The sequence below is a fragment of the Hemitrygon akajei genome, unplaced genomic scaffold (genome assembly GCF_048418815.1).
Source record: "Hemitrygon akajei unplaced genomic scaffold, sHemAka1.3 Scf000062, whole genome shotgun sequence".
NCBI classification, from domain to species: Eukaryota; Metazoa; Chordata; class Chondrichthyes; order Myliobatiformes; family Dasyatidae; genus Hemitrygon; species Hemitrygon akajei.
This window is the reverse complement of record NW_027331948.1, coordinates 4,466,497-4,479,617: the sequence shown is the minus strand read 5'-3', so window position 1 is coordinate 4,479,617 and position 13,121 is coordinate 4,466,497. Positions and strand designations below refer to the sequence as shown.

At 47.1% G+C, this 13,121-nt stretch overlaps 1 protein-coding gene across 1 annotated transcript in view; it reads right to left on the bottom strand.

Moving 5' to 3' along the window:
• LOC140721830 (uncharacterized) overlaps positions 1–13,121 on the bottom strand; it is a 119,920-nt gene that overhangs the window by 24,453 nt on the left and 82,346 nt on the right. The window contains exons 14-15 of the mRNA XM_073036638.1: positions 9,474–9,524; positions 594–644 (exon numbers count right to left, since the gene is read on the bottom strand). Coding sequence (XP_072892739.1) covers positions 594–644; positions 9,474–9,524 — 102 coding nt within the window. The remainder of the gene's footprint in view (positions 1–593; positions 645–9,473; positions 9,525–13,121) is intronic.

The following is a 13,121-nucleotide window of genomic DNA, read 5'->3' as shown; positions in this document are numbered from 1 at the left end:
AAATTGAACGTGACGCTGGAGAAGTTTGAATGAGACTCAGGGAAATGATGGATAAGCGCAACAGGTACTTTGAATCTGTCTTCACTGTGGAAGACACCAGTGTTCTGATCAACATCTCAAGGGAAATGTGTTGTGCGGACACCCATAGACAGAGAGGGATTCAATGGGAAAGCGGAAAATTTCAAGCGCGTGTGTCGCAGCAATGCACTTGTGCGTGTTAGGCTTTAGAGCGCGCCAGTCCAAGATCCTCAAGCGTAGGCGGTGGAAAATTATCGGCAACTTTATCACTTGATTTTATTTATCCATTCCTCGTCGGTTAGCGAGAATTGGTACAGCGGCGGTGTTTTTGCAATGCGGGATGTCTAGACCTCGTCCACCCTCTCGGATAAACAAATCTGCACCAGGTGCACTGAGCTGCAGCTTATGAGGGAACTTATTAAGGACAACAACGTGCCGCACGAAGCTGGTTAACGAGCTAGGATCGCATAGTGTTACCGAAGCGTTTCCGACCCGTCCGTCAGGCGGAGCAGCCACCCGATACGGCAACACTTTAGTCGCCCCGTGCACAGACCTGGTCTTCGAATTCTACTTACAAGCGCCTTTGACAACGTCGCTGAGATGAAGATGTTCTGCATCTGCTTTTCCTGTGGGGAAAATTAGAAAAATCTTTCTCAGTAACGCGTAATCACCTCCCGACTTCTTAAACCACCCTTTGGTCCATTTCCCAGTCCTGTCAGAGCGTACCACATTTCTCATTCGCTGTCAAGACATTCGAGCAGGTTAGTTTGAAAAGGGATCTGTTTGAAGAATCTGAAATAAACAAAGGTTTAGAGGACTTGCCAGCAAAGCGGAATGCCTAGCGATGCAGAACTGTGACGGTCAGCGAGCAGCGAGGGGAGCCGAGATCTGGGCCAAAGCTCGGGTGAGTTATTAAACAGGGCACAAGGCCGAGCACCTGAAATGAGTTGAAGATCTGGCTGTGGATAACGACGTGAGACCTCATGAACGCACTTTGTACAATTAAGACGGACAACCCTGGAATCCTAGAAGAACAGATTTTTAGATAGCGAAACAAGAAGCAATAGTCTAGAAGGTACAATTATAAATTGAACATGTTGCTGGAGGGGTTTGAATAGGATTCAGAGACATGGTGGATGAGCGCCATTAGTATTTACATTGACCATCACTGCGGAAGACACTAGTAATTTGGCCAACATTCAAGTGCGATGATGTGTGCGGCAACCAATCTACAGAGAGGGATTCGTTAGATAAGGCGGAAAGTTCAATTGCATGTGTACAGGCTTGAGTACATGCAATTGAACTTTCCGCCTTATCTGACGAATCCCTCTTCGATAGACAAATCTGCAAAAACTGCACCGAGTTGCATCTTCTGAAAGAAAGTATGAAATAAATCGAAAAGCAGCCGATGATCTTCCACACATTCGGGACAATGAAGAGGTGACAGAAAGGAGCAATAGGGAGCTAGTTTGCAGTAGACCGTAGCTGTGTGATTGTCAAGTAAAACAAAGGAAATGCACAGCAAGCACAGAATACACCTGTAGCAATTTATCCACAATTATGAGTAAACTTTAGAAGCTATTGTGGAGGACGATCAATGACGGGGAGACACAGACAGCGGGACTCCTGCACTGAGACTGGTGCTGTGGCTCAAAGAGCAGAGAGGTAAAGATGACCGCTGTCTTGATAAGGGACAGCGTAGCCAGAGGAGGTTGTCTGCCAGTTGCCAGGATCAGGAGTGTCTCAGATCGGGTCCGAGCGATCACCAAGCAGCCATGCCTTTATTACAAAGGGAATTGAGTACAAGAGTAAGGAAATCTTCTTGCATTTGTACAGAGCACTGGTGAGACCACACCTGGAGTATTGTGTACAGTTTTGGTCTCCAGGGTTAAGGAAGGACATCCTGGCTGTAGAGGAAGTGCAGCGTAGATTCACGAGGTTAATTCCTGGGATCTCTGGACTGTCTTACGCTGCATACCAGTTTCAGAGCGCAGACAGGAGTTCAACATCGACCTCCTCTGATCGTCGCTACCCTTGGGACCATCGCTCCGAGTCCACCCCGTCCGGCGGTCTACCAAATCTCTCCATTTGCGCCTTCTCTCCTCATGTCCCTCCCTCTCTGGCATAAGCCCTCAAAATCAACTCCTACCAGCTTCAAAAGACAGGGCGACAAAATCCCGATTGGCTAGAATGCATACAACAGTCATAGAACCATAGAACACTACAGCTCAAAAACATTCCTTTTGTCGCTTCTTGACTGTGCTGAACCATTTTTCAGCCTAGTCCCACCGACCTGCACCTGGCCTATATCCCTCCATACACCTCTCATCCAAGTACCTGACCAAGTTTGTCTTAAATGTTAAAAGTGAGCCTGCATTCACCACTTCAACTGGCAGCTCATTCCACACTCTCACCACTCTCTGTGTGAAGAAGCTCCCCCCCCCCATGTTACCTATAAACTTTACCCCCTTCAACCTTAACCCATGTTCACTGTTGTTTACTCCCATAGCCTCAATGGAAAAATCCTGTTTGCATTCACTCTATCTATACCCATCATAATTTCATATACCTCTGTCAAATCTCCCCTCATTCTTCTACGCTCCAGGGAATAAAGCCCTAACCTATTCAAACTTTCTACGTAACTCATTTTCTCAAGTCCCAGCAACATCCTTGTAAACCTTCTCTGCACTCTTTCGAACTAATTGATATCCTTCCTGTAATTAGGTGACCAGAACAGCTCACAATACTCCAAATTCGGCCTCACCAATGCCTTATACAAACTAACCATAACATTCCAACTCTTATACTCAATACTTTGATTTATAAAGGTCAACATACCAAAAGCTTCTTTACGACCCTATCTACATGTGACGCCACTTTTAGAGAATTTTATTCCTGTATTCCCAGATCTCGCTGTTCTACTGTACTCCTCTGGGCTCTACCATTGTATGTTCTACCTTAGTTTGTCTTTCCAAAGTGCAATACCTCACACTTGTCTGTATTAATCTTTATCTGCTATTTTTGACGCCATTTTCCCAGCTGGTCCAAATCCCTCTGCAAGATTTGGAAACCTTCCTCACCGTCCACTGCACCTCAAAACTTTGTATGTTCAACAAACTTGCTGGTCCAATTTGCCACATTATCATCCAGATCATTGATATAGATGACTAATAACAATGGACCCAGCACTGATCCCTGTGGCATACCACTAGTCTCAGGCCTCCACTCAGAGAAACAACCCTCTACTACCGCTCTCTGGCTTCTCCCAATGAGCCAATCTCTAATCCAGTTTATTACCTCGCCATGTGTACCTAGCGACAGAAAATATTGCTAACTAACCTCCTATACAGGACTTTGTCAAAGGCCTGACTGAAGTCCATGTAGACAACATCCACTGCCTTCCCTTCATCCACATCCCTGGTAACCTCCTCGAAAAATTCTAATAGATTTGTGAAACATGACGTACCACACACAAAGCCATGCTGACTCTCCCTATTAAGTCCCTGTCTATCCAAATACTTGTACATCTATCTCTTAGTAACCCTTCCAATAATTTACGTGCTACCAACTTCAAACTTACTGGCCTAAAATTTTCGGGATTAACTTCAGAGACTTTTGTAAACAGCAGAACAAAATGAGCTATCCTCCAGTCATCCGACACCTCACCCGTAGATACCGACATTTTAAATATATCTGCCAGGGCCCCTCAATTGCAAGACTAGTCTCCTTCAAGGTCCGAGGGAAAACCCTTCCATGTCCTGGGGATTTAGCTACCCTGATTTCTCTCAAGATAGCAAGCACCTCCTCCTCTTCAATCTGTATAGGTTCCATGACCTCACTGCTTTTTTGCCCTGTTTAGGTTGACTTCATGTCAGTTTCCTTAGGAAATACAGACGCGCAAAAAACAGAATTTAAGATCTTCCACATTTCTTTTGATTCCACATATAGCCGACCACTCCATCTTCAAGAGGACTAATTTTATCCATTACTATCCTTTTGTTCTTCATAATCCTGTTGAAGCTCCTTGGAGTATCCTTCACCTTGACTGCAAAAGCAACCTCATGTCTTATTTTAGCCCTCCTGATTTCTTTCCTAAGTGTTATTTTTCTGCACTATTTATATTCCACAAGCGCCTGATTTGCTCTCTGTTTCCAATACATGTCATAAATCTCTCTCTTCTTCTTTATCTGAGATCCAATATCCCTAGAGAATCAAGATTCCTGATCCTTATTCACTTTGCCTTTATCCCTGCCAGGAACATACAAACTCTGAACTCTCAAAATTTCAGGCCTTCAGCCTCCCACAGAACCCGAAGAACGAGCGCAGAGCGTTCACAGTCTGAGCCCTTGCCCGAATGGTCACCGCTTCTATCTTTGCCGGGTCTGTAGCTGCTCCATTCCGTGAGGTTGTGTCAGACATAGCTACCAGACGTTTAGCGGAACCGGCACTTGTCCGGGAAAGTTTTAACCCTTCAGCTTTCAGGCGGCCGAGCACCTTCAGTAGCCTCGCTTCATGTTCTTCCAATCTGAATCCAAATACTATGAGGTCATCCAAATACAGCAACACCTCAAGCCAGTTCATGTCCCCGGCAGTCTTCTCCATGAACCGCTGGAAGTTTACAAGTGCTCCCAATATGCCCTGGGGCATCATTTCGAACTGGAAGAATCCCAGGGGACATATAAATGACGTCATCAGTCATCGGGATCTGGTAATATCCACTACTCAAATCCAGCACACTAAACCACTTCGCACCTCTTCGACACACGGGACTGTATACTGGTCACGGACGTTGCGGTGATCAGAGTCCTATAGTTCACACACATGCGTACCTTCCCGTTCTTCTTCCGGGCCACTGCTACTGGGGCGTCTTGGGGCTTCGGGAATCAGTGATGATCCCAGCTTCCTTCAGCTTACACAAATGCTGCCGTACGTCTTCCACGTCTGCAGGGTCCAGTCGCCGCAACCTCTCTCTAAACGGGGTGTCCTCGGTCACCCGGAGAGTGTGTGCAGTGCTCTTGGAACGACCCACATCACACTCGCCAATGGAAAAGACACCTTTCATCTTCAACATCTTCTCTACCAGACTCCTTTCCTTAACCCGGCGGTACCGGGCATTCCCCCGAGTTGATTGACTTAGCGATCAACTCCCCCCAGCCCTTTTCCAATAGTCCCTCCCCGGCGTGCCTCACAGTGACACTAGAGATTACCGTCACCGGGAATAAAATGCGCCAGGGACATCCCCAGCTTGAAAATGACCTCCCTATTCGTAGTGTTCCTGAAAATCACTGCCATCCTGCTTGCCTGTACAAACGAGGGCTTCTGTAGTTCGGACCTCACCAGTACCCAAGCAGGAAATCTGGACTTCCCCTCGTGATCTTCCGGAACATCCACAAAGAGGGTTTCGCTCTCAGGCACTCCGGGAAATTTGGGGGTCCCCATCACCCTCGGTACTTCCCCGAACGGTACAACTATTAGCTTCGACTGGTTGAACCACACACTCCCTTGCTTAAATTAGGTATCCAGACCAATGCTGCCACACACTTCCTCAAAAGCAGCTCGAAACACTGGGTCCACCAGAGGAACATACAAGTATTGAAACGCCGCCCTTCTCAGCAGGTTCCGGACAAAACAGCACCACTGTATCAAGAACCCCAGACACTCCCACATCAGCCTCCGAGAACTCCAGTTTCACTGACAAATAACCGTCGTATAGATAATCACCAGCACTGAGTCCTCAAATCTCCAGTGCGTCCAATGGTGTCAAGGGTAAATGCGTCAGATACCGGTTGTAAATCGAACGGTGCAGTAACGTGATCTGTGACATTGTGTCGAGTATGGCTTTATCGTAATTACCCTCTGTCCACAGTGACACACTGGAGCATGGAACCACTAAGCCTTCAGGAATAGGGTCTTTTGCTTCCGGGAATTCTTGGTACTTTTCCGGGAAGGTGTTCCCCCAAAGACATCAGGCCGTTCCCTCTCAGTGTCTCCTGTAAGTTTTTCAAACGACTCTCCCTGCTGATGTACCCGTGGGCTCACTCTCCTTCTGGCGTAACACCTGCATTGTTCGTCCCCTTGGCGATACAGCACCATCCCCCCCCCCCCCCGTCAGCTCCATCATATGGGGGCGGGATCACACCTGCTGATTACAGCCGACGTTACTGTCCTCAACTCTCCCACAATCACCTCAACGGCTCCCCGGGATAGGGTATCTGTAGCCACTTCACCGCAGCGGACTACTACCGAGGATTGTACCCTGCTGACTGAGTCCTCCCGCGCCTCCGCCGCGTTTTCCTCTTTCCGTACCTCTCTGATCAGCTCAACAAAAGATGGAGGGGGCGCGACTTTTGAGACTTTCGGAGACCCCAGAAAATCAGGTCATGGGGCTGGGTGCCCTGGTTATCTGGTCCACCCTTAACTCTTCGCACTCAGCCTCCCGAATGTCCCCTCTGCGCTGCAAGCAATTTATCCGCCTCTCTAGACGAAAAATACAATCTAAAAACATAAAATTTAGCTTCTCTCCCTTCTCCAGACACGTTTTGAAACCACACCATGAGCTCCACTGGGGCTCCAGTCGGACTAAAATCATTGTCCAGTGCTTGCAGACAATTGACAGCTGTCGCTACGGCATAATTTAACCTGACGGCTCTCACGTCAGCGGCCCGCCCATTCAATCATTCAACCATTCATCATCCTGCACTGCCACTCATCTAACAACTGAGAGTCCCTTCCGCCCTCATCTCATACTCCTCCGCTCCTTTAGGAGTGTGCGTTATTCCAGTGCAGAGGCGGAGCCTGCCATTGCTGGGACTTTGAATCTGATTTCTCCAGTTATTCTTCAGAGAATTAAGAGCGGATATTACCAGTAATTCTTACTCTTCACGTGGGACGTGGTCTATTTAGTCATTTCAAATCCGACCACTCTTTCCCCGCACTCCTCAGAAATGATGGAACCCGCCCCCAGCTGCCTCAGCGCTGGTCTGCATTAAAACAAGACCTGCGCCCGCCTTTTCATCAAACCTCCACTCAGAATCGCAACCTTAAGGGTATTAACAGTGGAATTAACAATTCATCCGGAGTACGAATATTTTCTCCACTCGTTTATTGCTCAGGGTAATCACACGCATCCAACGGATTCAATCCAAGACGAGCCCCCACACTTGTAAATCTCGCTTCGCCTAGCGGCTTAATAGAGGGGCTGATACCGCCCGGCCTGGCCAAACTTAAGAACTCTCCTTTGGGTGGATGCTGTGGGATCTGTCCCCTGTTACCAATCAGTACCCCGAAATAACAAACAATACACAATATGCGTCTAAACAATTAAGTTTTATAAATCTTCCTTTGATTATCTGGTTAGTAGAGAAACGAAATAAAAGGGAAAAAAGCCCAATCTTATTAAACAATCTGTGAGTCAAGTTACAGCTCGCTCATAGGACAACCGTTCAAAATCGACCACCTCCAATCGTCGCTATCCTTCGGACCCTCACTCCAAGTCTACCCCATCCGGAAGCCCACCATATAATCATATAACCATATAACATTTACAGCACGTAAACAGGCCAACTCGTCCCTCCTATTCCGTGCCGAACGATTACAGTCACCTCTTCCCACTTACCTGCACTCAGCCCATAACCCACCAATCCTTTCCTGTGCATATACAAATCCATTTTTTAAAATGACAAAATGGAACCTGCCTCTACCACTTCCACCAGGAGCTCGTTCCACACAGCTGCCACTCACTGAGTAAAGAAATTCCCCCTCGTGTTACCCCTAAACTTTTGTCCCCTTACTCTCAACTCAATGCTTTCTTTGAATATCCCCTACTCTCAATGGAAAAATGAAACCTATCCACGGCCCCCTCAACCTTCAGCGCTCCAAATAATAAAGACCTAACTTGTCAACCTTTCTCTGTAACTTAGGTGCTGAAACCCAGGTAACATTCTAGTAAATCTTCCCTGTACTCTCTCTATTTTGTTGACATCTTTCCGATAATTCGGTGACCAGAACTGTACACAGTACTCCAAATTCGTCCTTACCAATGCCTTGTACAATGTATAGGAGTTGTCCACGATGAAGAAAGATGCAGTATACCAGTTGGACATCGGCGATTTCTTTGCCACTATTACTTCCGCACCCGCATCATTTTCCAGTGTTCCAATATCAACTCTAAATTCCATTTTTCCTTTATATAACTTTTAAAAAAATTTAAAACGACTTTTACTATCCTGACCATATCGTATTTGCTAGTTTACTCTTATATGTCAATATATCCCTCACATAGCTTATTGGGTGTTTTAAAAAATATATATATTTTAAAAGCATCCTAATCCTCCAACTGTCTTCTCACTTTTGCTACCTTAACTGCCCTTTCTTTAGCTTTCATGCAGTCCTTATCGTCCATTAGCTGCCATCCTGGCCACTTGTGAATCTCACCTTCTGTGGTTCATATGTGTCCTGCGTCTTCTGAGATACTACTATAATTTTTATTAATTTCAGGTGTGCCATTAACCGCTCCGATAGTCCCCTCCAATCCACCTGGGCAAGCACCTCTCTCATGCCCCTCGACATCCCTTAATTCCATTGCAATACTGCTACATGTGAGTTATACATTTTCATCTGAAATTTAAGTATAATACAATCATAATACAATCACTGTCTCCTCGGGGTTCATTTTCCTTACGCTTCCGAGTAAAACCTGAGTTATTACAGAAAAGCCAGTCCAAGATAACTTTCCCTGAGTAAACCCGAGCACAAATATATATTTTTTTATCTTACAGATTCCTAACTCCACCTACAACGTATCCACTTTCTCTCTCACCTCTTTCTAAAGAATTAATGTCTTCTGATATCAACAGGGCCACGCCACCGCATACGCCTTCCCGTCTGTCCTTTAAATACAAAGTATATCCACAGATGCTGAGCTCTCTACTGTGGCATTCTTTCAGCCGCTACTCAAAGACGCCCACGACGTTATAGCGACCAGATTCTGGTTGCACCACGAGTTCCTCTTCTTCATTCTGAAGGCTGCCTGGATCTACATGGGGAATCTTCAATCCTGAATTCTTCGCCCTTTGAACATTGTTTCTGTGGTAGAATTTAACTCTTTGCTCTGTCGGCATTTGTAATCAATCATTGACTTGTCCTCCCTTACAAGCATAATGCACACATCCTCTACTGCGGGCTCGACATCAATCGTATCATACTCAATCCCTGAGAACTGCCATATTCGTTTAACCACGCCTAACAGCTCCAGTAATTCTGACCAACGAGAAAAGTCAATTGTTGTTTTCTTCGGCTTTTGGAAACCCTTTAACAAGTTGACATATATGTGATTGCTTAACGAGCTAAATTACATGGTATTACGAGAGCGCTCCCGACACCACCCGCGCGATACAGCAGCACTTCTGGTTCATTTTTCGTCCCGCGCATAATCACTGTCTTCGATTTCCATTTACCTGTCAAGGCGAGTAGGCATCGGAGGTGCAGTTGTGGTATGTTCGTCGGCCCTGTGGGCAAAATAGAAATACTTATATCTCCGTAATCCGGAACTCATCTGCTTCCCGTCTCATTAAACCATAATTTGAACCATTTCCCGATCATAAGAGAGCGTCACTTTGTTCTCACGTCAGAACGTTAGTGCCAAAGTGAATGACTTTGAACAATGTGAACAAAAAGACAAAGAATCAGCGGACGTGCCAGCAAAGCGGGATGCTGAGCGACGCAGAACTGGGACGGGCTCGGTGCAGGGAGGGGAGATCAGAGCGGGGGCCGATCTCGGGTGAGTTATGAAACGGGGCGAAAGGCTGAGCACATGAACTGGGTTTAAGATCTGGATGTGGAAGTCACGTGAGATCTCAGCAGAGCACTTTGTGAGATTAAGGTGGACATCAAAAGAACAGAATTGAAAATACGGAGACAAAAACAATGGGCTATTGCAAATTGTGCTGGAGAGCTTTGAATGGAATTCAGGGAAATGATGGTGGATGGATGAGTGGAATAGGTAGTTTGCATCTGTCTTCACGGTGGAAATACCAGTAATTTGACCAACATGCAGAGGCATGCGTGTCGTGAAGGGTCCAGTCAACGGAGACGGATTCAACAGGAACGGCGGAAAGTTCAGTTGCAGCTTCGCGGCAGTGCCTTTTTACTGTGCTAAGTTTTAGAGTGCGCCTGTCTCAGTTCCTCAGACTTAAGGGAGGTAACAACTTTATCATTGTGCTCGTACTTCTCCATTTCTCATCTTACAGTGCCAATTGCTCCGGAGGCGGTGTTTGCTACTGAGTTTGCGATGCGAGAGGTCTACTTGGCGTCCATCTTTACGGATAATCAGATCTGCACCTGCTGCACCGTGCTGCCGCTTCTGTGAGAACGTTTGAACGATCTGGAGAAGCAGTTGATTATCTTCAACTCATAAGGGAGAATGAGGAGGTGACAGATAAGAGCTGTAGGGAGCTCGTCATATCCTGGTTTGCCTATAACACCTGTCTGCACCTCATCACTTTACTTGACAGGACGAAGGTCATCGAGCTACCTGTCTAGTACCCTAATTCGGTCCCTAAAGAGCAGCAGCTCGACTCACCTGATGTGCATGTAGTCGTCCAGCAGGCTGGGTGTCTCCCGGAGTTCTCACATCTCACACCCAGTACAGAACACTGGCCTCACAGACATCTATCCTGTTTCTCTTCCTCAGAGTTTACATACCTCACTTCGGCCCGTTGTCGACGAATCCCGAATGAAACAATGCCCTACCGTTCTGCCTGAGATCACTTCGACCGATGAACTCTCCATTGATGACTGTTCCGCTTGGCAGTCTCCCTTATCTGCCTGAATCTGCCCTCCTATTTAACTCACGATTTCCTTCCTACATGCGCTTTCTGAGCTCCCTTTGCAAAGTAATATACACATGTTCTCTATTATTCTGACTTCTATATATTATTCACATGTGTATTTATTCGTAGAATTTCCCACTCCACCTACAAAGATTCCACATTCTCTGACCCTAACATCTTTCTACAAATGTTATATCATCTGTTACCAGCAGAGCCATCCCAACGCATGTGCCTTCCTGCATGTGCTGTTGACAAAAAAGGATATCCTTAGATGTTAAGCTCCCACATTCGGCCGTCTTTCAGCCGGTACTCAGTGACGCCCATGACGTCAGTGTCTAATTGTCGGTCCATTCCATTCTAAATGCTGCACGCATCTAAATGCGGCAGGGTCAGTCCTGCAATCCTCGCCATTTGAAATTCACCTCTGCCGTAGAACTGATCTCTTTGCTCTGTCTGCCCTTGTCCTTCGCTACAGGCATCTTACTCACATCATCTGCTTATAAACTTGCTGGCCCTTCATCAACTGTATCATACTGGATCTCTTATCTCTGCCATTTTATCTTAACCACGCCCGACTGCTTTAGTAAATCGGACGTAAAGAAAAATTCGTCTGCTGCGAATGCACGGCTTGATTTCATTCAGTCGGCCCGGGGATGACCTGAACTGATATGTTTTCTTCAACTCCAAATGAGGGCGTTCTTTCAGTCATGGAGGCACCGAAGCGTGTTTCGTCTTCACAGCCTGAGCCATGTCTCTCTTTTCGACCACTGACCAAATAGTGCAAATGCCCGGTACATTTCGCTCAGCAGAACTCAATTCCGGCAGCTGATTTGTCTTCAGAGCAGTCAGATTACAGTAAACCTGGGGAATGGCGTTATCAGAAGCTGCCAGATGATTCACCGCACGATCCTGTCTTTCTGTTCCCTCTGCCTTCATGGTGATTGCAAACTGACACGCGGCCTTCACCCCAGGGTCAGGAATGCTCTCCCACTCTCCGTCACTGTCCACTCCCTCATGCACCCTAAAAAAACCTCTTGACCATCATATGTGTGCAGTACATACGGCAATCGGGGTTCCGCAAAAGCCAGCACCGGCGCCTGTGTCAGCTGCTCCTTCAGCGACAGAAAGGGCTCCTCACAGTTTACATCCCACCTCTGTGCAAAGGGCTGCTTTCAATTTTTCGCTCTCCCCACGGGAGGGTAACCACACAGAAGCTGAATCAATGTGTGACTCACTTTGGCGTCTCCCTTCACGAATCTCCGATATTTTTCCACAGAAACCGAAGAACGAGCGCAGAGCGTTCACAGTCTGAGCCCTTGCCCAAATGGTCACCGCTTCTATCTTTGCCGGGTCTGTCGCTGCTCCATTCCGTGAGGTTGTTTCAGACATAGTTACCAGACGTTTAGCAGAACCGGCACTTGTCCAGGTAAAGTTTTAACCCTTCAGCTTTCAGGCGGCCAAGAACCTTCAACAGCCTCGCTTCATGTTCTTCCAAGCTGAATCCAAATACTATGAGGTCATCCAAATACACCAACACCTCAAACCAGTTCATATCCCCTCAGTCTTCTCCATGAACCGCTGGAAGTTTACAAGGGCTCCCAATATGCCGTGGGGCATCCTTTCGAACTGGAAGAATCCCAGGGGACATATAAATGACGTCATCAACCATCGGGATCTGGTAATATCCACTACTCAAATCGAGCACACTAAACCACCTCGCACCTCTTCGTCACTCGGGACTGTATACTGGTCACGGACGGTGCAGTGTTCGGAGTCCTATAGTTCACACTCATGCGTACCTTCCCGTTCTTCTTCTGGGCCACTGCTACTGGGGCGTCTTGGGGCTTCGGGAATCAGTGATGATCCCAGCTTCCTTCAGTTTACACAAATGCTGCCGCACGTCTTCCACGTCTGCAGGGTCCAGTCGCCGCGACCTCTCTCTAAAAGGCGTGTCCTCGGTCACCCGCAGAGTGTGTGCAGTGCTCTTGGAACGACCCACATCACACTGGCCAATGGAAAAGACACCTTTCATCTTCAACATCTTCTCTACCAGACTCCTTTCCTTAACCCGGCGGTACCGGGCATTCCCCCGAGTTGATTGTCTCAGCGATCAACTCCACCCACCCCTTTTCCAATAGTCCCTCCCCGGCGTGCCTGACAGTGACACGAGACATTACCGTCACCGGGAATAAAATGCGCCAGGGACATCACCAGCTGCAAGCTGACCTCCCTATTCGTAGTGTTCCTGAAAATCACTGCCATCCTGCTTGCCTG